This window comes from Amphiura filiformis, chromosome 9 (assembly GCF_039555335.1).
Source record: "Amphiura filiformis chromosome 9, Afil_fr2py, whole genome shotgun sequence".
Classification (NCBI taxonomy): Eukaryota; Metazoa; Echinodermata; class Ophiuroidea; order Amphilepidida; family Amphiuridae; genus Amphiura; species Amphiura filiformis.
Window position 1 is genome coordinate 67,083,519 of NC_092636.1, and position 25,132 is coordinate 67,108,650.

Here is a 25,132-nt window from a genome sequence, read left to right on the forward strand (position 1 = left end):
CCTCCTTTAATACAAGCTGCTGAATATTTAAATTTGATTTGTAACAAATAGCCTATTGGCAAGCAGTTCTTCCGCGGAATTGGCATGACCCTGACCGTGACTCGACCGTCATACTATACGCACAGCCTACACAACGAGCAAATCTTAACAAAGTCCAAAGTCAACATACAGTATGTACATGTATGTCCCGGATGTATGTGTGAATGCATGTTGTCATTGTCGTATGTTGTATGAAAGGGGAGGTATGATATTTGGCGATCTGGCGTCAAAATGTAAGTACATGACGTAATTTTATTCCACTTCCTATTGGCAAGCAGTTCTTCCGCATGACCTTGACCGTGATTCGACCGTCATACTATACGCACAGCCTGCCTACACAACGAGAAAATCTTAACAAAGTCCAAAGTCAATATACAGTATATACATGTATGTGTGTATGCATGTTGTCATTGTCGTATGTTGTATGAAAGGGGAGGTATGATATTTGGCGACCTGGCTTCAAAATGTAAGTACATGACGTGTTTTTATTCCACTTCTAGATCATATACCATGGTGAATCACGTATTGCATCGCTCTTTTTGAATACACACTGTACAACCCACAAAGTGACAAATTTGTTTTGTAGAATCTATATACAAACTAAATATTTCTTTTATCCTTGTGATGAGAAGAGTAATTTTGTATATCTTTCAACAACATTGAAACATTTTCAATTTTGTATCCCTAAATGACCTTTCGTAACCTCTAGCTGCCACCAGGGGTCAAATTCAAAATGCGTCATAATCTTTGGACCACACAGATAGGCCTACAATGACGTGGAGGAGATAACCTGGGCCAAGGAGGTCATGTGGCCATCCCCTAAACATCTAAATTCTTTCACGAATATTGGGTTATTTTAATACTTATGCCACCTCATATGATTGACATCAAGAAAAAATAAATGTGCAACTCAATAACATAATATCATGTTCCATTAATAGTATATTTAATATGTATCACTTATATTTCTCAATCAATAGATAACATTCTAAAGTTGTTGGGGCTAGATTTTCAAAATGTTTTCCAAGACCAATGCAAAGCCGGAAGTGAAAGAAGACGAAGGTGAGAGGTTAAAATTTACTTTCTAAAATGTTCAGTTATAGTCAAAAAGAAGTTGACCGATATTTGCTATTTGCCATTTGCTATTAGGTATTCAAATTTGTCATCAATGTTGCAAAGGTTGTACCATAAACTTTTCAAAAGAAAACTTAATACTTGGATTTGATCAATGCTATCCAAAATGTTATTTAAAATTCGTCGTAGAAGTGATGATGTAACAGGATTAACTATCCATACGAATAGGTTAAAACAATTTTTGAATATATCAGCCTGCACTATAAGCAGGTTGCACTCATCATCTGTTATGTCTGCAATCATAGATTTAATACAATACCGATCTTTTCAGAGATACTGATCTTACAGGTGCGAGTGTTCTAGCCCCTAGCACGACATGAATTTTCTATAGATTTACGATACATGTCTTTTTCCTGTTCTTTGACATCTATGAGCGTGTTTACGGTATTTATACGGTACATACTGCAGTTACTGTCCGTTTTCCTATACACAATGCACAGTGCTCTTACCATTGACGCGTAACCTCTACAAATAGTGTATGTTAAAAGTATGGGTATTTGCCTAGTTAACGTCGCTGTGTGAAAAATAACCTGCCAATATTAAAAGTACTCTTCTATAAGTATAATTATAGAAAATATAGTTTTGTAACATGTCCTAAATTTTTAGCTAATTTAGATGTTAAGAAATATTCGCACTTTGGTGTTTTAGTGTATGTTATAGGTAATAGTATATTGCCTAGTTAACGTCACTGTGTGAAAAATAACCGGCCAATATTTAAAGTACTCTTCTGAGATTCTAGAAAATATAGTTTTGTAACATGTCCTAAATTTTTAGCTAATTTAGGTGTTTGGAAATATTCGCACTTTGGTGTTTTAGGAAGGATATGTAAACGACAGATAACACCAAAAATATGAAGAAATTATTTCCAAACCGTGTTACAACCCACAGCCATTATGTTTCTCATTTTCAAGAATGTGGTTAACAATATGCACAGTATTGTCTCATTTCGTGAACAAAGGCCACACGGTAATTGTTACCTTTCGTTTGCTTTATAATCGTTCATCGAACTGAAACTATAATACCAGCTCATTGCACAGGTAAAACAGACACATGTGTGTGTGGATTTAACCAGAGAAGATATGATGTAACATAGTTGAGCTGTTTTCAATGAGTGTTATCTTGGTTTAATAGCTTTTAATGGGCTTTAAGTCCTGCAAAGGTCGTGGTGAATTCTACTGTAGACATGACTGCATCATGATCCTTAGACGCATATTGAGATTAGGATGGAATGTCACTTATTGTTTATAGTGGCGACCAGTAGCGCTGTTCTGAATGCGATTCCGACACAGATGGTTGAGGTCGTGTTCGAGGTCACCGCAATGCAATATGGGAGACACAAATATGGTGTCAAATAGTTTACCGTCGAAAAGATACGGGTCTCATTTTTAACATTATTGTACTAGTGTACCGTATCAACTTTGTAGGTGATGTGTTATTATAGTGACAAATTTAAGCTCGGGGTGTAAAAAACCCTGCTCCACTTCCTTAAATAACGATATATCGTCTGGAAAGATTATACTGCAGTATCCATCGATTTCGAAGGATATCCATTTTGTATAATAATTATGTACGGCATTAACCGGTATTGGTCTGTTTATAGTGGCGACCAATGCTGTATAATATGTACTAATTCGCTACATACCGGATAATCCAGCTCACTATAAACACGCTAAGTGAAAGCTCACTATAAACACGCTAAGTGAAAGAAGACGAAGGTGAGAGGTTAAAATTTACTTTATAAAATGTTCAGTTATTGTGACATCCGTATCCGAGTCAAAAAGAAGTTGACCGATATATTTACCATTCATGTGTATTCAAATTTGTCATCAATATTGCAAAGGTTGTACGGCAATAACCGGTATTGGTCTGTTTATAGTGGCAGCCATACTGTATAATATGTACTTATTTGCTCAATACCGGATAATCTGGCTCACTATAAACACGCTATATGGTTCAACGCAGAGGTACCGCGTGAATGTACTAGTGCATTACGATATATTCAAAAATTGTTTTAACTAATATTGCTATGATAGTTAATCCTGTTACATCACCACTTCTTCAGCGAATAGTATCCGATTAGTGCAATATATAATCAGATAGTGATTGTAATTTATTCAAATCATGTGTCTTTTTAGGTACACCTCTACTACAATCTTCAAAGGAGTTACCGAAAAAACGGTTCGTTACCGTCGAACCGTTAGCCTTTTTCTTCGCAGCTTCGTTAGGAGTTGATGGCGCTATGCAAGCTCAATACATAGAAGAAAGACTAGCACAAGATCGTAATTATACTCTATCCAAAGATGATGATATAAATGGGACATGCAACAATAAGAATACCAGTGATCCAGATTACATAATACAGCAAGAGATCGCTGCTGACATGGCTACATGGACTATGATCAACACATCTCTTTCCTATCTACCCGTTGTCTTTCTCGCACCTTTCTACGGTGTTTTGAGCGATCGCCTCGGAAGAAAGCTCAATTTTGCCATACCAATCATAGCTCACGTTGTATTTTGCATTCTGCTTCTACTAATCTTATATCTTCGCCTTCCATTGCCAGTTCTCGCTATTGCCAATTTGGTGGAAGGTTTAGGCGGACAGATATGTTTCTTCATCGCAGGATGTTATGCGTATATATCAGATGTTAGTACGAAGAAGGCTAGGCTTGTACGACTTGCAGTACTACAGACAGTGTATTTTAGTGGAGTAGGGATCATTCAGATACCCGTTGGATATATAATTCAAGCCTATGGATTTATCCCTGTCGCGTGGCTCTCAGTTGCCTTGCTTATTGCGGCAATTTTATATCTAACAATTCCACGTGTTCTTCTTGAAACTGTTGAGCCCAATAAAACATCAAAACCGATTGGTGCAAGAGAACTCTTTCATGATTTGTACAAGTTATTTGCTGTAAATGATCAAAACCGAAATTATCAAATTTTGATCATTCTTACAATATATTTTTTCACTGATATATTTCAAATGTCAACGGGTGCAACCAAGATTTCCAGTCTTTATGGATTAGGTCCACCATTCTGTTGGTCGTCCGTCACATTAGGGTACTTTAACGTAGTGTCCATGATATTCGGGGCCATTGGTAAGTGTTGTTTATTACTTAATATAGCCTATGAACTTATTGATGTAAACTTGTGTTGAATGGTCCAACAAGATTGTACAGAAACCTTTTTTTTCTGAAGTCAAAATGTATTATTTCGTGGGCTGCTTTTGAGTACTTTGCCAACAAGAAAGTAAATCGGTTGAAATCTTGTCGATTTGGCAAAATGTGATGGTGTGTTTGAACTCGTTTGTTTAATGTTCTAAGGTAAGTGGGACAGTATCAGTATGCAATGTTTATACGGGTGTTTGTAATACAATGGTATTGCGTAAAAGCAACAAAAAAAATTTATAAATGTCCGGATTTGTGTGCTTAGCCTGGGTGTGTGGGAATTACGAGCTCTCATTTTCTGTTTCTATGATATGAATCTATTTTTAATTTTTATATTTTACAGGTTTATTAGTTGGCAGTAAATTATTTTCTCTCTGTCTCGAAGACCATTGGATATTGCAGATTGCTTATCTTTTCGGAGGATTAAGTAATCTATTTTTAGCTTGGGCGCCAACAACGGCCATGTTCTTTCTAGGTATGATTATGTTATCCTTTCCTTCTCCCAGAGTTCCCTGGAATTTTCTATGCTCAAAACCGACGACTTAACGTCCCCTCCGATTACGGAGTAATATCATGGTTCATTTACCCAATTCGAAATGAATCATGGGAAGAGCGGAAGTATACACTCTACAAAACAATGCAGCCAATTAGATACATTAGCGATTTACGGTTTTCGCCCTGCTGACTACAACTTCAGAAGGTTCAGACTTACCAACTCCGAGAATTGAATCCAGGACCTCATGTACCGGAAGCGAGTACTCTACACACTGGGCCACGCTATTCCTATCTCCCTTTCGTCTATTACATCAAAAGAAAGAAAAAACCATTAACTTCAGTCAGAATGATAATACATGTAAGCAAATTTACCCAATTGAGAAAATTGTGTTAAATGTACGTTATTTTTATGGAGATCTAAGATGGTCTAAATGTGTACTTTTAATGAACTGATACTGACATTGTTCATATCGTTATGTGACTTTATATTTCCCTGGTATTATTATAGGTGCCATTTTGGGATGTCCGAAAGGCATGGATGCACCTGTTCTGAATTCTATTATTTCAAAACTTGTAAGCCCTCATGAACAAGGTAGGTAGTAGGCCCAATTCATATGGTGGTTTTTCTTTAATGAAGAAAAGTAATTAACATTATTGTATTCGCTTGGCTTTACGTTCATCTGTGCTTTGTTAACCAATCGATTTCGGTAATACTTGAGCTATTTGTCTTCAAACTACAGTGATTAGTAAAGATTAAATTAAATAAGATGACCTCTCATGTTTCTGGTGTTTCTCCAGGATGTTTCATACTGATGTTCTAAATAAAACGTTGTAATTGGTTTTAAAAATATTGTGACTTTATTCTACCGCATTATTAGGAACCATCTTTGCTGTTGAGTCCAGTGTTCAGAGTGCAGCAAGCTTGATATCTCCGTTGATTCTCAACTCGATTTACTCAGCATCTGTCAAGACACAGCCATCTTTGGTATTTTATGTCATAGCGGGAGTATTTTTTATGCTGATTATACTTACATGGTAAGTAGTTAATTACTCTTTTCAATCCACATTATGAAAAATTAGGAAAGGAGACAATTCTAGCTCATACTTTAAATGATAATTGATGAGCCAGAGATGTGGTCTTAGAGAGTAACCCCTCTAAACTTAGCTTTAAGAGTTTTCGCTATTTGTTTAAGTAACCATGGTTACTTACACGGATTAATTTTATTTTCCAATCACTTGCGATTTTTTCATTCAGCACATATCGGTTATAAAATGCATATTAACATGTAATTTAAAATTGAACCGATTGATACCCACCAGCCTTTAATGCTTGTTGACAACATATTAATTTCCAATCGTAAAATTGGAAGACGTTTCAGTATACATTAAACAGCATATACATCTCAACTAATATTCTAACATTTTTAGAGGACCCAATATCTCTCATTAGAGAATGAATTTGGAGAAAACCTTCTGATAATTACAAACACTCGCTGAGCAGCAAGACCTTCCCTCTAAGCTTTTAATCCGATAAGCTGATTATCTATTTGTTTTCATGAATTGGAAGACATTCTTTGATGTATTACTGAGCTCAATCATCTGAAATTACTGGAGCGTGAGCCACCCAGGCTGGTGGCTCAGCATAGTATTTTATTAACAGAAGGTTTTCTCCAAATTCGTTTCCTAATGTACTCTAAATATACAAACTGGATAAGTGTTAATCACATTAGTCAGGTTTTTGAAAAATAACAATAGTTTCTGTGCAATTAAATAGATTGAATTGTAGCGTGCATATAGTAATAACAAGGATAACATTGGAACTTGTTTTAAAGTGAGTGCTTGACAAATCGATATAATCCACCGTGCGTCCAAATGTAATATTAGATCCGCTTCATCATGTTCATGTCCAGAGTAACAATTTGTAGTCAAGTGGATTAGCATGATTAGGTAGAAACAGTTTTTTAAATTAACATCGCAAACTTGTGGGTATTCATCATTTTGATTCAGGTGAAGTACGATATAATAATATAAAAGTTTTGTTACTTTTTGCAGGCTTTGGGTAATTTACACCAGGAAAGCCGTAAAACTTACAACGACAAGAGATAACATAAGTTAATCACACCATCCATGCATAGCATCTGTTGTTGTTTGTTGTTAAAGTTTATCAAACCAACATACGGGAAACACAATTCGCGTCAAAATGACAAATACAAAACGAATCCCGGACCATCATACTACTGTAACAAGTAACAAGTGTAATACGCTATACACAAAAGTACCATAGCGTGTACAAATATCATAAAAACATAATACAAAATACATCAAAATAAATATGATCTCTTGAAAGAATCAATGGATGGAGCAGATCTGATTGCAATGGGGAGTTCATTCCAGGCTTGGACAGCAATGATGTGAAATCGCTTTTCACCAACCAAAGGCAGTGATACTTGCTTTGGGAACTGCCAAGCGAGTGGTATCACCCGATGATCTGAGAGGTCGGCCAGGAACATATTGTGTGAAACAGTCAGATATAAATTACATTGAAGCAAGAGTATGCATAAATTTGTAAACATAGAGCAGAAACTTGAAAGTAATGCGGTTGGAGATGGGGAGCCAGTGTAATTTGACCAGCAGTGAGGCAGCGTCAACTCTCCGACCGACAGCAAAGATGGCTCTTGCGGCGGCATTTTGGAGACGCTGAAGTCGACCGTCAGATGTCTGTGGCAGATAGATGAGTGAAGAGAGCATTACAGTAGTCAAGTCTTGATGTTATTAAGGCTCGTGCAGGTGTCGAAGTTATTGAAACTACGCACGCGCCACAGATTCTTGATCTGAAAATTAATAGTTTGGCGGAGGTGGTTTATGTGATTAGTGAATGTCATTGTCATTCAGGGCGCATATCACTAAATGTAATATCCTATAACATCTCCCTCTTTTATAATGATGAAGCTCATCGCTGTGAATAAAATAAAATGTTATCCTCGAACAACAAAGGATGCTTGTTTTTGCATTATTTTGAGAGCGTTTGCTTTAAACAACTTATGCTCTAATAAATGTGGTTTCCAAAACAATTTGCTTTAAACCTGTACTGTACATCCTTCTTCTTTCCTTTCTTTTGAATAAACAAAGTCATTCGAGGTCAAAGGTCATAAAAGGAGCTCAATTTTAAACTTTGCCCGATTGACTTAAACTTAGTGAAAGTAATTCTCCATATAACGGGAGCATGAACAAAATCAAACCAAGGTCACATGAGGTCAAAGGTCATATGGGACAAATGTTAGAGTATGCCCAATCGGGCTTAAAACATCATGCAGTTATTGTTAACTACATGTATGCACACAACACAGGGGCACTCACATAGGTAATTGGCCCGTACTGGTAGCGCTGTGCTGTGGGTATAGGAGATGAACTAGTTAGCATCATATATCAAAAAGTATAAAAGCTCTGATTTTAGTACTTGCTCTATGTTTCAATTACTTATTCTTTTCAAAATATCTGAATTTGACATCCGGTACAAGCTTTAATAACGGGGGAGCATGCATTTGTATGAGAAAGGAAATCTACCATCTTATCCAAACTCCCATGTTAATCCAATGCACATTTTGCTTCACCGGGCCGCCCTGACTTGGTCGTGTTTGGGAGAGAGGTACCCCCAAACCGTAATAGGTACAACTTTAGTACTTTCTGTCAATCAAGTATGGTTTATTTTCATGTTAATCTTTAAATTATTTAGCATAGTCCTTATAATAACGGTGGAGCGCCTTGATGAGTAATTGATAGCAAACCAGTGAAAATCCCCAAAACTCAGTCAGTGGAGCTCCATCCGTACATGTCAATAGCGTCATTATCGATTGGATTAGTCGACCGTAGCGGACAATTCAATAGCTCATTGGATTATTATTATTACGTGGTAAGAAATGTGCATTGGACAATCGATTACTATAATGGTTTAATACTGCATATTTCGGTTTAATCTTCACTATTCCGGGTTTATGGCTGAAAAGGTCACGGTGAATTTGCCGTGGACAAAACTGCACTATGAGTGGTAAAACAAATCTTTAACCCTTTCACGCACCGTGTCCTCATATGAGGACGGATAATAAATGCACAATGAAAAATGTATTAATACCCCCTCATCAATGTGCAATGTTGCATTACAATGTCAAGAGACTGCATATTTCGGTTTAATCTTCACTATTCCGGGTTTATGGCTGAAAAGGTCACGGTGAATTTGCCGTGGACAAAACTGCACTATGAGTGGTAAAACAAATCTTTATTATAATGTGAACCAGTTGCTCTCACAGCTACGGGTGAACTAGTAATACTAATAATAGATCGACCTTCATGCCTTCCTGAACATCTGCACCACAAACCCCAGTTAATAATCCCGGGTTAATAATGCTAGCTCAAAACACAGTATGTTGTATGAATGTACATATATGTTGTCGTGCTATCGTATGAAAGGGGATGTATGATATTTGGCGATCTGGCTTCAAAATGTAAGTACATGACGTGTTATTATTCCACTTGTAGTTCCTATACCATGGTCAATCACGTATTGCATTGCTCTTATTGAATACGTACTCAAATTGTTACACCTGCAAAACCCACAACGTGACACTTTACGTAAAACAAATTTGTAGAAAAACTCCACAACGGTGGGTCATAATCAGGCCCTCTCAACTTTTGGTGCTTGGAGTCAGTCGAAGTGGCGCACGAAATTGGCACGGTAATTTTAATAATTTTTTCACATAGGCCTAAATCTTGAACAAAAGGGGTGAAAATACCCAATCTGGGCCTTTAAAAAACTTGAACTCCCGGAGCCAGTGGCGGATTTAAGCTGTCAGTAAGTCAGCAGTTGCTGACAGGGTCCTTGCTATCTTAGCCTACATGCCCCCTTGCTTCAATAACAAAAAACCAACAAAAAAAATAAATAAATAACACTATACCGGTATTAACTATGCTGTTTAGTTAGAGTAGAGTTGGATATTTGAATTTAAAACTCTTAAATAAACAAAATCATAGATATTTAAGTTATAAACATACATAGGTATCTTATTTTTTTCTAAATTAAATACATACAATAATGTATAGTGTTGTGTAAAAATTTATGTTGTAGGCCTCATGTCGGGGTTTTTTTCTTCATGATGGGCACACACAAACGATGCATCAGATTGCTGGTATGTGTATGCAGCAAAAAGGCAATAACATGTACTTTTCATATGGATGTCATAATATGAGTGGTTAATAATAGGAAGCAAGCAAACCATGAATGTTTCAGTCATATACATTGAATTTGCTTATGTGTCACGCGCAAGTTCATATCTATTTAACATGCCCGGTCAACATCTACATACGTCATCGTATTGTACTGAGAGTCTACGTGCAGTTCTTGAATAGTGTGAGAGAATATCAAGCATGACGACCTTACACTTGACACATTATTAAAGGTTAAAGGAAACTTGTAAGTAAATTAAATAAGTGAGACCATATTTATATCGTAACGGAAAAAGTATCTGCAGATTGAATCAAAACATTGACATATAGGCATACGGAAGTCTTGTAACACCAACAACCATGAGACAGGAAGCTTAATATCCATTTTACTTACCATGGTTATACTCCCGCGTTAATTCTAAGTTGATTTTAATTGTTAGGTCTAGAATTATTTTGATATTTGATTTCATTCAACGCAATATGACCTTATCAGGTTTAGATTGGTAATAAAAAATTTGAAAGCTTCGCGTATGATGTTAAATTTTGTCCTTGCTTTCAATCATGTTTGTCTTTTCGCACTTTTCAATGGCGTAACGTCATAGGGGCACGGGGCACAGTGTCATCGCCCCGATATCTTCATGGCAGAAATCGCCAAGGTAGGTTGAATCCACCGCCACGCATGGCCATTTTGTATCGACCTGTTTAATAGTTTTGAGTCGCATAATGGGCCGAAGGACATCTGACTAAGGCTACTGACAATAGCCCCGATTGGCCGGTTACTGACCTCGCTGATGTGTGGGTCGAGCATATGGTATTCCATAGGTCATATTCTTTTAGACTACCTCTACGATTGGCCTATACACTGCGCTATATAATTCGGCACATATAAATCAGAATTATTGTCAGTTTTTGACTCAAGACGCACGGTTCTTTCTCAAGACGCAAGCTAACGACTATCATATCTGTTCAAAATATATGTGACCCGTTACAGTAAAAGGTACCTTAAGTCGGGAGCTACATATGCCTTATTTTGCTAGTAACAAATGCATTCTAAACCAATCATTAATCCTATTGTTGTAGAGGATAATAAGCTTGTACCTGTCTATAGAACTGTTTGTTATACAGCTCTAGTCTTTGTTTGATATGGATAATACCTGTTCAAGTGGCGTGAGTGGTGGGTTACAAAAGCATTGTATTGTATTTGTATAGGTATGTATCCACCCACTAACAATGAGAGGACATTCCTGAACCTCGTTGACTTGTAGATGATTTGAAATGACCGCCACTTCAGATTGTCATTATTGTTTGATATTTTCTGCCAACATTGGGGAAAAAGAGACACTTGTAGCAGCCGACATAAGGTACCTTTCGCTGTAACGGGTCACATATATTCAAGTGCAAGGAACCACATCTGGTTTCTTTATACGAAATCATTTACGGGAGATATTCGTCATTTTCTACCCCGGTATCCAAAGATTTTCTTCTCATATCAAACTCGTGCATAGCAAATTCACGTGTATCGGGTATTTATTTTAGTATCTCTGCCGGATAATTATAAGTGGCCCCACTCGATTGCAAAATTTAGAAAATCCCATAGGAAAATTGTCGAAAAACGGCTTGTGCCCCCACCCAATCAGACCCGGTTCCCCCAATCATGCTAGGTCCCTCCCCCCTAATATGATGACCCACGCTACGCCACTGGCACTTTTTACTAAAGTATGTTTATGTTCGTTCAGAAAAATGCAAACACTGATGTTTGTACAGACTTGACATTTAATATGGAATATTTTTCGCAAAATTCCAAGACTGGTCTGGACGAGTCTGCATAAACCGCACGGGCTAATTATTAATTGGGGTGTGTCGGGAGATGGTCTAAAATAATTGTTTGATAGAAAATGTGTTTTCCATATGTTTACATTATGGTGCTCATAATGTAGCGAATTTGCCTAAAATGGCGGGGTTAGGGAGGCTGAATTTGAGCTTTGTGGGGGCCACAATTTTGGCCTTTATGCAACACGGTTCTCTTATTATGAAATTTATAGGGGTTTGAGGTGTTATTTCTTAAACTTCGTCAGCAACTGGCATTCATCACAGCTGAAATACACATACAATGTACCAAGTTTTTGAACAAGGGAGGAGCTTAAAAATAAGGCTCTTAAAAGCTGTACATACTCAGAAAGTTTGAATGGCCCCTGGGGTCAAATGTTGTAAACGTACGGTACAAAAACAACTGTGCGGATTCCTGGTTGTCCAATGAACTCACACTGTTTCTTTGTGTACAGTAGTTTTAAAACATTTGGCTCGAGGGGACCATTCAAACTTTCTGAGTGCGTACCACTTTTAAGAGCCATAATTTGTAAAGCTCCTCCCACTTTCAAAACTGGTAGATCACAGGTGCATTTCAGTTCTGACGAACACTTATTGGTATTTAGGTTCAATAAAATCGCCTCAAACCTCAATAAATTTGATAATATTAGAATAATGATGCTCAAATTCAGAAATTTTACCCCCACAAATTTCAAATTCAGTGTCCTTAAATCCGCCATTTTAGGCTAATGAGTTTACATTATGAGCGCCATAATGTAAACTAATGGAAAGCACATGTTCTGACAAACAATTATTTTATACCATCTTCTGACACTCCCCAAATAATATTTGGCCCGTGCCGTTTATGCAGACATCTACCAGACCATTCTTGGAATTTTGCGAAAAAGTATTCCATATTAAATGTCAAGTCTGTACGTGTTGAAAGAATAAATAGGCCTACCCTGACCAAATTTGGCGAGTTGCACCCCATTCTTTAGAAAAGGCCGGAGTATCACCGTTTGAAACCCTGCCTCTCTGGAAGGCCCAGGCTACTTTGCTGATCAGACCTTTCCTTGGCCCCTTGGATCCCCGATAAAACACCTCCTTATCCGCTATGCACACGCGCTACCTCGCGAAATCCTCCCTTGACATGTTGGCACTATGATCATTCAAATTTTTAATGTTTCGGGGAAGATCATTCCAGGCCTTAGCCCCCCGAACAGGAAAGTTCTCTTGCCGGTCTCAGTGCGCATCTTATAAATAACCAAATTCCCAGAGGTTGATTACTATAAGCATCAGTACACTTAGTGAAAATATTGCACAGGTTGGGGGTACCAGCCCCTCCCCTAGACATTTAACAGACTTGATATCTGCGACGATCAGAAAAAGTTTTCCAGTTTAGGGAATCAAAAACAAAATGAGTGGGAGTACGTATTGGGACATTGGGACACCCATGAGCGCTCTACCGAGACGTTTTGATGGCGATCCAACCTGTTCAGGAGAGTTAGGCCTGCATTTGATCAAATAAGATTACAATAATCAACTTTAGGTAAAACAACAGATGTATACAACAACTTCAAGGTATCAACAGTTTAAAAGCCCGATATATTTATAAAGTGACATGCAAATTTTGTTAATTTGGTGCTCCCAAGTTAACCGTTGGTCAAAAATAATGCCAATATACTTGAAATGTGGGACACACTCAAGGGGCTGATCATTAATATTAACAGTAAGAGGGCCAGAGGATGCAAGTTTGCATGCAGATCCAAAGAGCATTGTTTTGGTTTTAGTTACATTCAATGTTAGCCTATGTTGATTAAGCCATTTAGCAACATTTTGAATTTCAGAGTTGAGGACACTATTAATTTCAATGTTTCTGCTAGCAAAGAAAATGGTGGTGTCATCGACATAGAGGTTTATTTTGCAATTCTTGACAACCGTAGGGAGATTATTGATATATATTGTAAATAAAAGAGGCCCCCGGATTGATCCCTGGGGTACCCCAAAAAGTCAAAGGTGCAAGTTCAGAAAGTGACTTTCCCACTTTAGTAGCTTTTTTCTTTCACCCAGAATTGCATTTGGAATATAATGCAATACCCCTAAATTGGCATGTTGAATTATAAAAAATAAAATAAAAAACCGCATACCGCATTATGTATTTAATTCCCATGGAACATGTGACAATTTATTTTGTTTGGCCTTATATGACCTTTCGTAGCCTCTAGCTTTCACCAGGGGTCAAATCCAAAATGCCTCAACATCTTAATATAAGCTTTGGACCACAGGTACAATGACTTGGAGCCTAACTTGGGTCAAGGAGGTCATATATGGCCATCCCCTAAACATCTTTCACGAATTATAGCTTTAACATTTTAAGGCTTGTGTCACCTCATATGAATGACGTCAAGAAAATAATATGCAACTCAATAAAATAATATCATGTTCCATTAATAGTGTATTGTGTATCACATATTTCTCAATCAATAGATAAGTTGTTGGGGCTAGATTTTCAAAATGTTTTCCAAGACCAATGCAATGCCGGAAGTGAAAGAAGACGAAGGTGAGAGGTTAAACTTTATTAGTTATTGTGACATTCGTATCCGAGAAGTTGACCGATATTTGCTATTTGTTTCTGATGAATCCATTCATGTGTATTCAAATTTGTCATCAATATTGCAAAGGTTGTACTATAAACTTTTCAAAAGAAAAATTAATACTTGGATGTGATCATGATCAATGCTATCCAAAATGCTATTTACAATTCGCCGTAGAAATGGTAGAAGTTATGATGTAACAGGAATAACTACCATAGCAATAGGTTAAAACAGTTTTTGAATATATCGCCCTTGTGTATGTCTGCAATCATAGATTGAATACAATACCGCTCTTTTCAGAGATCCAGGACTTTTTCCCTGTTCTTTGACATCTATGAGCGTGTTTATAGTGGTGTACGGTATTTATACGGTATCCTTAGACGCATATGGGATTAGGATGGAATGTCACTTATTGTTTAAAGTGGCGACCAATAGCGCTGTTCTGAATGCGATTCCGACACAGATGGTTGAGGTCGTGTTCGAGGTCACCGCAATGCAATCTGGGAGACACAAATATGGTGCCAATTTCAAATAGTTTGCCGTCGAAAAATAACCCTGCTCTACTTCCTTGAATAACGGTATCGCGGCGCCCTGTCTGTTTATAGTGGCCGTATATATGAAAAGATTATACTGCAATATCCATCGATTTCGAATAATATCCATTTTGTATAATAATATGTACGGTAATAACCGGTATTGGTCTGTTTATTGCGGCGACCAATACTGTATGATATGTACTTATACGCTAAATAGCGGATAATCTGGCTCACTATAAACACGCTTTATGGTTCAACGCAGAGGTACCGCCTGAACGTACTTGTGCAGTGGCAGTGCGATATATTCAAAAATTGTTTTAACCTATTGTTATGATAGTTAATCCTGTTACATCACCACTTGTTCAATTAATAGTGGACTTCCTTTCTGGGAGAAAACAAAGAGTGAAGTACACAGTGGGGTATGCAGGGGTGTGTTTGAGATATAGTGTTGGGGTGAGTACGGTTGAGTATGAGCTACAGCTATATTATTTTTGTCCTTTAATTCTTTGACTGTTCATTTAAAAATTTTCATTGAGTATGTATCGTGCAATAATTCAAGTTGCTTTTTATGTATTTTATTATTATTTGCCTATCTTTATCAATTTGATTGTAATTCACCATGCAATTCAGCCATTTTGGCTGCTATTTGAGTGTTTAATAAAATATACCTGAAATAATAGTATCCGATTAGTGCAATATATAATCAGATAATAGTCATTGTAATTTATTCAAATAATGTTTCTCTTCAGGTACACCTCTACTGCAATCTTCAAAGGACTTACCGAAAAAACGGCTCGTTACCGTCGAACCATTGGCCTTTTTCTTTGCGGCTTCGATAGGTGTTTTTGGTGCCATGGAACCTCAATACATAGAAGAAAGACTAGCACAAGATCGTAATTATACTCTAACCAAAGATGATGATATAAATGGGACATGCAACAATAAGAATACCAGTGATCCAGATTACATAATACAGCAAGAGATCGCTGCTGACATGGCTACATGGACTATGATTAACAAGTCTCTTTCCTTTCTACCCGTTGTCTTTCTCGCACCTTTCTTCGGTGTTTTGAGCGATCGTCTCGGTAGAAAGCTCAATTTTGCCATACCAATCACAGCTCACGTTATATTTATCATTCTAATTCTACTGATCTTATATCTTCGCCTTCCATTGCTAGTTCTAACTCTTGCCAATTTGGTGGAAGGTTTAGGCGGACAAATATATTTCTTCATCGCAGGAAGTTATGCTTATATATCAGATGTTAGCACGAAGAAGGCTAGGCTTGTACGACTTGCAGTACTGCAGACAGTGTATGGTAGTGCATTCGGGATCGTTCAGATACTCGTTGCATATATAATTCAAGCCTATGGATTTATCCCTATCGCGTGGCTCTCAACTGCCTTCCTTATTGCGGCAATTTTATACCTAACAATTCCACGTGTTCTGCTTGAAACTGTTGAGCCCAATAAAACCTCAAAACCGATTGGTGCAAGAGAATTCTCTCGTGATTTGTACAAGTTATTTGCTGTAAATGATCAAAACCGAAATTATCAAATCTTGATCATTCTTACAATTAATTTTATCACTGATATAGTTCAAACAACGATTTCCAGTCTTTATGGATTAGGTCCACCATTCTGTTGGTCGTCCGTCACATTAGGGTACTTTAACGTAGTGTCTATGGTATTCGGGGCCATTGGTAAGTGTTGTATATATATATTATATATGAACTTATACTTATTGATGTAAACTTGTGTTGAATGGTCCAACAAGATTGTACAGAAACTTGATTTTTTTCTGAAGTCAAAATGTATTAATTCGTGGGCTGTTTTTCTTTTGAGTACTTTGCCAACAAGAAAGTAAATCGGTTGAAATCTTGTCGATTTGGCCAAATGTGATGGTGTTTGAACTCGTTTGTTTAATGTTCTAAGGTAAGTGGGACAGTATCAGTATGCAATGTTTATACGGGTGTTTATAATATAATTGTATGGAATACAATGTTATTGCGTAAAAGGGAAATATTTTTAAATGATCGTATTTGTGTGCTTAGCCTGGGTGTGTGGGAATTACGAGCTCTCATTTTCTGTTTCTATGATATGAATGGTAAATATTTTTAATTTTTATATTTTACAGGTTTATTAGTTGGCAGTAAATTATTTTCTCTCTGTCTCGAAGACTATTGGATATTGCAGATTGCTTATCTTTTTGGAGGATTAAGTAATCTGTTTTTAGCTTGGGCGCCAACAACGCCCATGTTCTTTCTAGGTATGATTATGTTATACTTTACTTCTCCCAGAGTTCCCTGGATTTTCTACGCCCTTTCTACGCCCTCCGATTTATTACGGAGTAATATCATGGTTCATTTACCAAATGTGACCGTACAGCACGAATGAGCCGTAAATGTCCTAAATTGTATTCTGAGTTACAGGGTAAAATGTGCATGAAGGTCGTATTCATCGGTACCTCAAGTTGGCGCGACATCTATCTGATTTGATAGTCAAACATCAATCAATAATCCTATTGTTGAAGAGGATAATAAGCTTCTACCTTAGATGGCTTTTTTTTTAATAGCTCTGGTCTTTGTTTGCTTTGGCTAAATCCTGTTAAAGTGGTGGGTTACTAGGCATTGTATTTTGTATAGGCAGGTATGTATAACTAACAATTAACAATGAGAGAACTTTCTTGAACCTCGTTGACTTGGGGATGATTTGAAATGACCGCCAATTATGACTGTTTGATATTTATTGCCAGCAATGTGGAAAAAGAGACACGTGTAGAAACGAAAAAGCTACCATTATGTTGAAGGAGCAAAGTTCAACGAACCATAACCCCACTTCTGGATATCGTTTGAAGTCAAATGATATATCATTTTAAAGCTTATGATGTATATCTTCTAAACACAAAATAAAACAAAACCGACCGGGGGAGGAATTTACGCCTCATTCGTCATGTACAGTCACAAATTCGAAATGAATCATGGGAAGAGCGGAATTATACAGTCTACAAAACAATGCGGCTAATTAGATACAGACTTACCAACTCCGAGAATTGAATCCAAGACCTCATGTACCGGAAGCGAGTACTCTACACACTGGGCCACGCTATTCCTATCTCCCTTTCGTCTATTACATCAAAAGTATAAAAAAACACAATAATTTCGGTCAGAATGATAAAAGCAAATTTGCCAAAATGAGAAATATTATATTTCAAGGTTAGGTCTATTGCAAAAACAAGTTTACCTCTATTCGAAGAGAATAATTATTACATTACATGTTGACACTCGTTGCAATATTTTAATGCGTATTTCTCCTGAAGCGTGTTCTTCCCCCGTTTGGCTGATGACGTAGGTAAATGAAGCGGACACTATATCATGCTCTCATTTACTTGTGTGACAAGTTTGACATACAACAATAAGTTTTATTATATAATAATACTATCATTTACCATAACAATGATGCATAACAATATGCAGACTATTGTTATCATTTTAGAAACAAAGCCCACACAGTATTGTTACTATGCGTTTGCTTTGTAATATTTCATCACACAGGAAAATCAGATACATGAGTTTGTGGACGTTTAAATGCTAGTCTCAGATGATCACGATGAAATTCTAAGCTCAAATTATTTATTTATCTTTTAGGCCTAATATTTCTCATGATATTGATATACATATGAATTGAATGTTGTTGTATATTACGATTCATCCAGTCGTAGAAACAGAGGTGAATTATGAATAAAATACTTGAATAACTTACGAATTTTGCGAATTTTCGTCCAATGTCATCTGGCAACTGCAAAGATGCTCCGGTATTGATCGTAATCGGAGACTGGTCACGTGTCAATCGTCAAGGAATATTGACAATCGATGAATCCCATGCGTGTGAAAGTTGGAATCTCAGGCCCCCTCGTTTGTTGAGGGATGTCTTCTCCACTCGTTCCCAAATCGCTTCTCGAACTCCCCCTACTCGTTCCCAAATCGCTTCTTGAACTCCCCGTTTAACAATAGCGCATGGACAACAAACTCTACTAATATATAAAAAAAGAAGCGGCTGATTTTATCCATATGTTTAAAAATCATTAAATTTGTAATACTTAATTTAGAGGGACTTTTTCTGTGAACAACAACAGTATACGTTCTGTCCATTGAGAGCGTTTAGTCCTTTTTCTCAAAGCGGGCACATCTCATTTCATGACGTCACCTTTTTTCTAGGCCAAATCTGTCTCGTTCGAAGGAACTCACCGCTTAAGTTGGTTTTTGCAGAATATCAATTTTAAACGTCTTGTTTTCTCAAAAAAGGAGTCATTTTCATTATCCTTATAATATTAGCTTGCCAATGATGTGATGTTGTTTTGCAATAGATCTGCCCTTTAATTGTAATCTGCTTATAATACTAACATGCCCAATGTACGTTATTTTTATGGAGATCAGATTGTGTGAAGTTACAGATCTGAGATGGTCTAATGTGTACTTTTAAGGGATCTAAAATGAGCGTTTATTGCGTTTCGATAGTATTTTTTGTGGCACATGAGAGCACCTCAGACCTATCGAATTGTATTCTGAATACGAAGCATGTCTTTCTGATATCAAATAATTTTCATTTTTGAAAATCACAATATAATACAAATTATATGACAAATTATAAAAATTTGATATTTTTCGAATTTTTGATATATAACAGTCCTCGAAGTAAATTATATAAATCTAATGATATATTTTAAAGTGTATGTAGCAGGAGGAAAAGCCGACGGTCAATTGAAAATTTTGACATTTCATATTGAAGTTATGGATTTTTTTCCCAAAAGACCTAATTTGTTTTGGTGTTTTGGGAAAAAAATTCCATATCTTCAATACGAAAGGTCAAAATTTTCAATTGATCGTCGGCTTTTCAACCCACCTACATACACTTTAAGTATAAATCATCAGATTTATAAAGTTTACTTCAAGTACTGTTAAATATCAAAAATATCAATTTTAATGATTTGCCATAAAATGTGTATTAAATTGCGAATTTCAAAATTCAAAATTATTTGATATCAGAATGACATTCTTCGTATTCAGAATGCAATTCGATATGTCTGATGTGCTCTAATGTCCCAAAATAAATACTGTCCAAACGTTCATACCCCAGCCCTTAATGAACTGATACTGACATTGTTCATATCGTTGTGTGACATTATATTTCCCTGGTATTATTATAGGTGCCGTTTTGGGATGTCCGAAAGGCATGGAAGCACCTGTTCTGAATTCTATTATTTCAAAACTTGTAAGCCCTCATGAACAAGGTAGGTAGTAGGCCCAATTCATATGGTGGTTTTTCTTTAGTGAAGAACAGTAATTAATATTATCATTATTATGCTAATCACTTGTATTTATAAAGTATTATTTCGTTATCTAAATGTGACCATTTATTTCCACCGCTGATCAGCTTTACGTTCATCTGTGCTTTGTTAACCAATCGATTTCTGAAACATTCGGTAATACTTGAAAGTTTTTTAGCTATTTGTCTTCAAACTACTGTGATTAGTAAAGATTAAACCAAATAAGATGACCTCTCATGTTTGTGGTGTTTCATACTGATGTGCTAAATAAAACGTTGTAATTGGTTTTTAAAATATTGTGACTTTATTCTACCTCATTATTAGGAACCATCTTTGCTGTTCAGTCCAGTGTTCAGAGTGCAGCAAGCTTGATATCTCCGTTGATTCTCAACTCGATTTACTCAGCATCTGTCAAGACACAGCCATCTTTGGTATTTTATGTCATAGCGGGAGTATTTTTCATGCTGATTATACTTACATGGTAAGTAGTTAATTACTCTTTAAAATCCACACTATGAAAAATTAGGAAAGCCGACTATTCTAGCTCATACTTTAAATGATAATTGTTGAGCCAGACTATGGTCTTAAAGAGTAACCCCTCTAAAATTACCTTTAATAGTTTTCGCTATTTGTTTGTTTAAGTAACCATGGTTACTTACACGGATTAATTTTATTTTCCAATCACTTGCGGTTTTTTCATTGAGCACATATCGGTTATAAAAATGCATATTAACTCTCCCTCTCTAGGTGCCATATCCTAAGACGTTGGCGATCATGTCGTGCCACAATTCTCTGTTATAAGCCATCTCCAGAAGCTCTGTCGCTTTATGTTCAGCTCCCCTTTCTTTTAGCCAGTCTTTCAGATTTGATAACCACATCACTCTCTTCCTGCCTCTGCTCCTTGTTCCTTCTATTCTTCCTGTCAATACTAGGTTCTCGAAACCATCCTTTCTGAGGATATGACCAAGGAATTTGAGCTGCTTAACTCTGATTTCACGTAACAGCTTCCTGTTCACATTTGCTCTACTTAGGACATCGTCATTAGACACTTTATCAGTCCACGGGATCTTCATCATTCTTCTAAGGAACCACATCTCGCAGCTCTCCAATCTTCTTTTAATGTCTGTTGTTATTGACCATGCTTCACTTCCACACATTAATACAGGGACGACATAGCAGTTGAGTACCCGAATTCTGGTCTCTATACTGAGGGCACTGTTTTTTAGGATCTTGTCTAATTTTGAGAACGCAGACTTAGCCAGTGCAATCCTTCTCTTAATCTCCTTAATACATCTGGCATCTTCTGTGATTAGACTGCCAAGGTAGTTGAAGGAGGAAACTTGCTTAATTCTTTGATCTTTCACCTTCAATATGCATGTTGGGCTTTCAGTCTTTGATACCACCATACATTCTGTCTTCTTGCAATTTAACGATAAACCTTTCCTCTCACTTTCCTGAACCACCACATCAAGAAGCCTTTGCAGATCCTCCTCAGACTCAGCTAATAGGACAGTGTCATCTGCATATTTTATGTTCGTGATGTTATGTCCACCTATACTGAGACCATTTTCCTTTTCTAGCTCCCTTAGAATCAGCTCACTGTAATAATTAAAGAGATCTGGTGACATCACACATCCCTGTCTGACTCCTCTCTTAATGCTTGTATATTCACTACAATCTCCATCCACCCTTATGCACGCTGTTTGGTTCCAATAAAGGTTCTGCAACAGTCGTAGATCCTTTCCATGCAGGTCTAGCCTGCCAAGATCTTCAAAAAGCTGATCATGTCTCACCTTGTCGAAGGCTTTTGAGTAGTCAATGAAACACATGAAAACATCCTTCTGCATCTCTACCGCTCTCTCTGTTATCATTCTCAAGACATAAATCGCATTCCTGGTACCAGCATCTTCTACAAAGCCGAACTGCTCTTTACCAATCTCAGGTTTTATTCTACTTCTTGCACGCAGTAACAGGATTCTTAGAATTATCTTTGTAACATGGCTCATAAGGCTAATTGTACGGTGTTTTTCACAATCCACAGCGCCAGGTTTCTTGGGAAGAGCAATAAAGATTGATTTGCTCAGGTCTTCCGGAAACATCCCATCATCATACATTCTGTTGATGACTCCTGTCAGTTTCTCAATTCCATAATCCTCTAATGCTTCAATCATTTCAACAACTATTCCATCTGGCCCAGCAGCCTTATTTCTGCTCAATGCATATTAACATGTAATCTATAATTGAACCAATTGATACCCACAAAATTTAAAATGTTTGCTAAAACATATCAAATTCCAATCGTAAAATATTCTAACATTTTGTTCTTAGAGGACCCAAAATCTCTCCTCCAAATATTCAAACTGGATGAGTGTTAATAACATTTAATCAGGTTAAAAAAATAACAATGGTTTCTGTGCCATTAAATGGATAGAATTAAAATAGATTTTAGCGTGCATATAGTAATAACAAGGATATAAACCTGTTTATAACAATAACCAGGATATGAACCTGTTTCAAAGTGAGTGCTTGGCAAATCGGTATAATCCAATATTAGATCCGCTTCATGTCCAGAGTAATCACTGGTAATGTAGTCCCTGGAACTGTCACGTAGATTTGCATGATTTGGTAGAAACGGTTTTTTAAATTAACATCGGAAGCTTGTGGGTATTCATCTTTTTGATTAAAGTTGTATACAGCACAGATGAAGTACGATATAATAATATAATTGTTTTGTTACTTTTTGCAGGCTTTGGGTAATTTACACCAGGAAGGCCGTAAAACTTACAACGACAAGAGATAACATGAGTTAAGCACACCATCCATGCATAGTGTCTGTTCTTGTTTGTTGTTAATCAAACCAACATTTTCGGGAAACACAATTCGCGTCAAAATGACAAAATACAAAACGAATTTACCGGACCATCATACTACGGTAACTAAAGTTAATCAAATTCAAGTGTGAAGCCCAGGGCTGATATTCATAAAACCACGCTAGGCCTAGTTGACAGCTAAAATTGACTTTAGCAAGCTGCTAAGCCTAGCTGATTGCTAATTCTTATTCATAAAACCCAGTTAGAGTTAGCAACATTCTAAAATTTTGCCAAAACTTAGAGTTGATCTGGGGCAGCGCTAAGTCACTAGTTGACAACTAGTCAGTCTGCATTTGGACATGATTTATTGTTTTAATTTCATATTAACTGTTGTCAATTATGAAAATAATGTTCTCAGAATATTCTGTTTCTGAGGTCTTCAGTGTGTTTTACACATAAGAAACTGTCTTAAAACACACAACAAATTTAGGGTGAATGAATAAACATTGAACTAAGCCAGTATTGTTTAACCAAATTTGCACAAGAAAAATGATTATGATATAGCAAGTAATCTTTAGTTAAGCAGATATGTTCAATCGAAGCAATTCTGTTCAATTGTTTGATACGTAAAATATATATTTTGGAGACATGTTACCAATGTTCTCTTTGGTAAAGATGCATGACTTATTTTCAATAACAAATTATATGTCAATTTGATAAAGATAAATCATGCTTGGCTTACTCATGGTGGACATTTTGTTATGATTTGCCGTAACAACCTTGTAGGCCTATATAGCTTACAAAATACACATGTAATTTTATTAACGAAATCTCAATGAAGACCATCAGCAATGAGTCATTACATTTTGATCATTTTGACTGTGGTTCAGAGCTCAAGTATAATAGACATGTATTATATAAGCCTATTGTATTAGATGTTACACAACTGTTGAAGGCCATAGCACCCAAAACACCCAAATAAGTTATCAGCTAAATATTTCTAGTTGATAGCTAGTTAGCAAAGTGTTTAGCAAGGTTTTATGAATAAGAAATTAGTTGATTGCTACGTAGCTATCAACTAGTGGATTTAGCATCTTGCTAAGCACTAGTTGGTTGCTAATTTAGCAAGGCTTTATGAATATCGGCCCAGACAGATAGAAAGCCATCAAATGTGGAAACAGTGGTTCATCAAAACTGTCCTTGGGAGGTTTAAAAATAACCGCCTCTCATATAATAATAATAATAATAATAATAATAATAATAATAATAATAATAATAATAATAATAATAATAATAATAATAATGATAATAATAATAATAATAATAATAATAATAATAATAATAATAATAATAATAATAATAACGATTTGATATAGCGCCGGTATCCGCCTTTCGACGCTCAATGGCGCTTGACACAACAAGTTCAAAAGATCAGAGAAAAGTATATCAACATAGTGACACAGTTCATAAGAAAAACAGTCAAATACTAAAAGAGTCACTCTTTGAATGCCTCATTGTACAGATGGGTCTTAAGTCCAGATTTGAAAGTTGTGATATTGTCACATGTTCTTAGTGCTACAGGCAGTGTGTTCCCTAGTTTAGGTGCACCAACTTCGAAGGATTTATCTCCCCATAGGGTTCTTGTGCGAAGCTCCAGCAGGCGTCCACTGTCCGTTGATCTCAATCCAGCTTTATCCGGAGTGAAAGCATCAACTAGATCACTCAAGTTGAGGGGTGCCTGACCATGGATGCATTTGAACAAGATCAAACAAACTTTGAAAGACACTCGTTGTTTAACAGGTAACCAATGTAAAGCCAGCTAACACAGGTGTGATGTGGACAGACTTTTGTTGTAAGTTATGATGCGTGCAGCAATGTTTTGTAGTCTCTGGAGCCTATTAAGTTGCTTATCTGGCAGACCATTTAGGAGAGCGTCACAAAAGCATGAGTGAGAGTTTCTGCTGCATCTCTGGTCAAATATTTGCGTACACTTCCAATGTTGCGCAGT

The 25,132-nt window shown here is 36.6% G+C and overlaps 2 protein-coding genes across 7 annotated transcripts; both read left to right on the top strand.

The window, feature by feature from the left end:
- The first annotated feature begins 191 nt into the window (after positions 1–191).
- On the top strand, positions 192–7,831 carry LOC140161359 (proton-coupled folate transporter-like). 2 transcript variants are annotated; one of them, XM_072184849.1, is made up of 7 exons: positions 192–272; positions 1,020–1,101; positions 3,309–4,274; positions 4,687–4,818; positions 5,347–5,430; positions 5,717–5,873; positions 6,891–7,831. In XM_072184849.1, the coding sequence occupies exons 2-7, from the start codon at positions 1,056–1,058 to the stop codon at positions 6,952–6,954; spliced, it is 1,449 nt and encodes a 482-aa protein (XP_072040950.1). In that variant the 5' UTR covers positions 192–272; positions 1,020–1,055; the 3' UTR covers positions 6,955–7,831. The 2 variants fall into 2 exon arrangements, with proteins under 2 accessions (XP_072040950.1, XP_072040949.1); XM_072184848.1 differs by lacking the exon at positions 192–272 and adding an exon at positions 280–505.
- Positions 7,832–8,901: 1,070 nt separating this feature from the next.
- LOC140161360 (proton-coupled folate transporter-like) lies at positions 8,902–23,277 on the top strand. Of its 5 annotated transcripts, XM_072184853.1 has the most exons (8): positions 9,109–9,337; positions 14,349–14,421; positions 15,741–15,884; positions 16,587–16,691; positions 17,126–17,257; positions 20,195–20,278; positions 20,639–20,795; positions 23,061–23,277. In XM_072184853.1, exons 2-8 carry the CDS (start codon positions 14,376–14,378, stop codon positions 23,122–23,124), a joined length of 732 nt encoding a protein of 243 aa, XP_072040954.1. In that variant the 5' UTR covers positions 9,109–9,337; positions 14,349–14,375; the 3' UTR covers positions 23,125–23,277. The 5 variants fall into 5 exon arrangements, with proteins under 5 accessions (XP_072040952.1, XP_072040954.1, XP_072040951.1 ...); XM_072184851.1 differs by lacking the exon at positions 9,109–9,337 and adding an exon at positions 8,902–9,098 and having other exon boundaries at positions 15,741–16,691; XM_072184850.1 differs by having other exon boundaries at positions 15,741–16,691.
- The last annotated feature ends 1,855 nt before the right edge of the window (positions 23,278–25,132 follow it).

Coding starts and splice junctions, on each gene's coding strand:
- LOC140161359 (XM_072184849.1), top strand. CDS start 1,056: ATGTTTTCCAAGACCAATGCAAAGCCGGAAGTGAAAGAAGACGAAG. Junction 1,102..3,308: donor GGAAGTGAAAGAAGACGAAG/GTGAGAGGTTAA, acceptor GTGTCTTTTTAG/GTACACCTCTACTACAATCT. Junction 4,275..4,686: donor CATGATATTCGGGGCCATTG/GTAAGTGTTGTT, acceptor TATATTTTACAG/GTTTATTAGTTGGCAGTAAA.
- LOC140161360 (XM_072184851.1), top strand. CDS start 14,376: ATGTTTTCCAAGACCAATGCAATGCCGGAAGTGAAAGAAGACGAAG. Junction 16,692..17,125: donor TATGGTATTCGGGGCCATTG/GTAAGTGTTGTA, acceptor TATATTTTACAG/GTTTATTAGTTGGCAGTAAA. Junction 17,258..20,194: donor AACGCCCATGTTCTTTCTAG/GTATGATTATGT, acceptor GTATTATTATAG/GTGCCGTTTTGGGATGTCCG.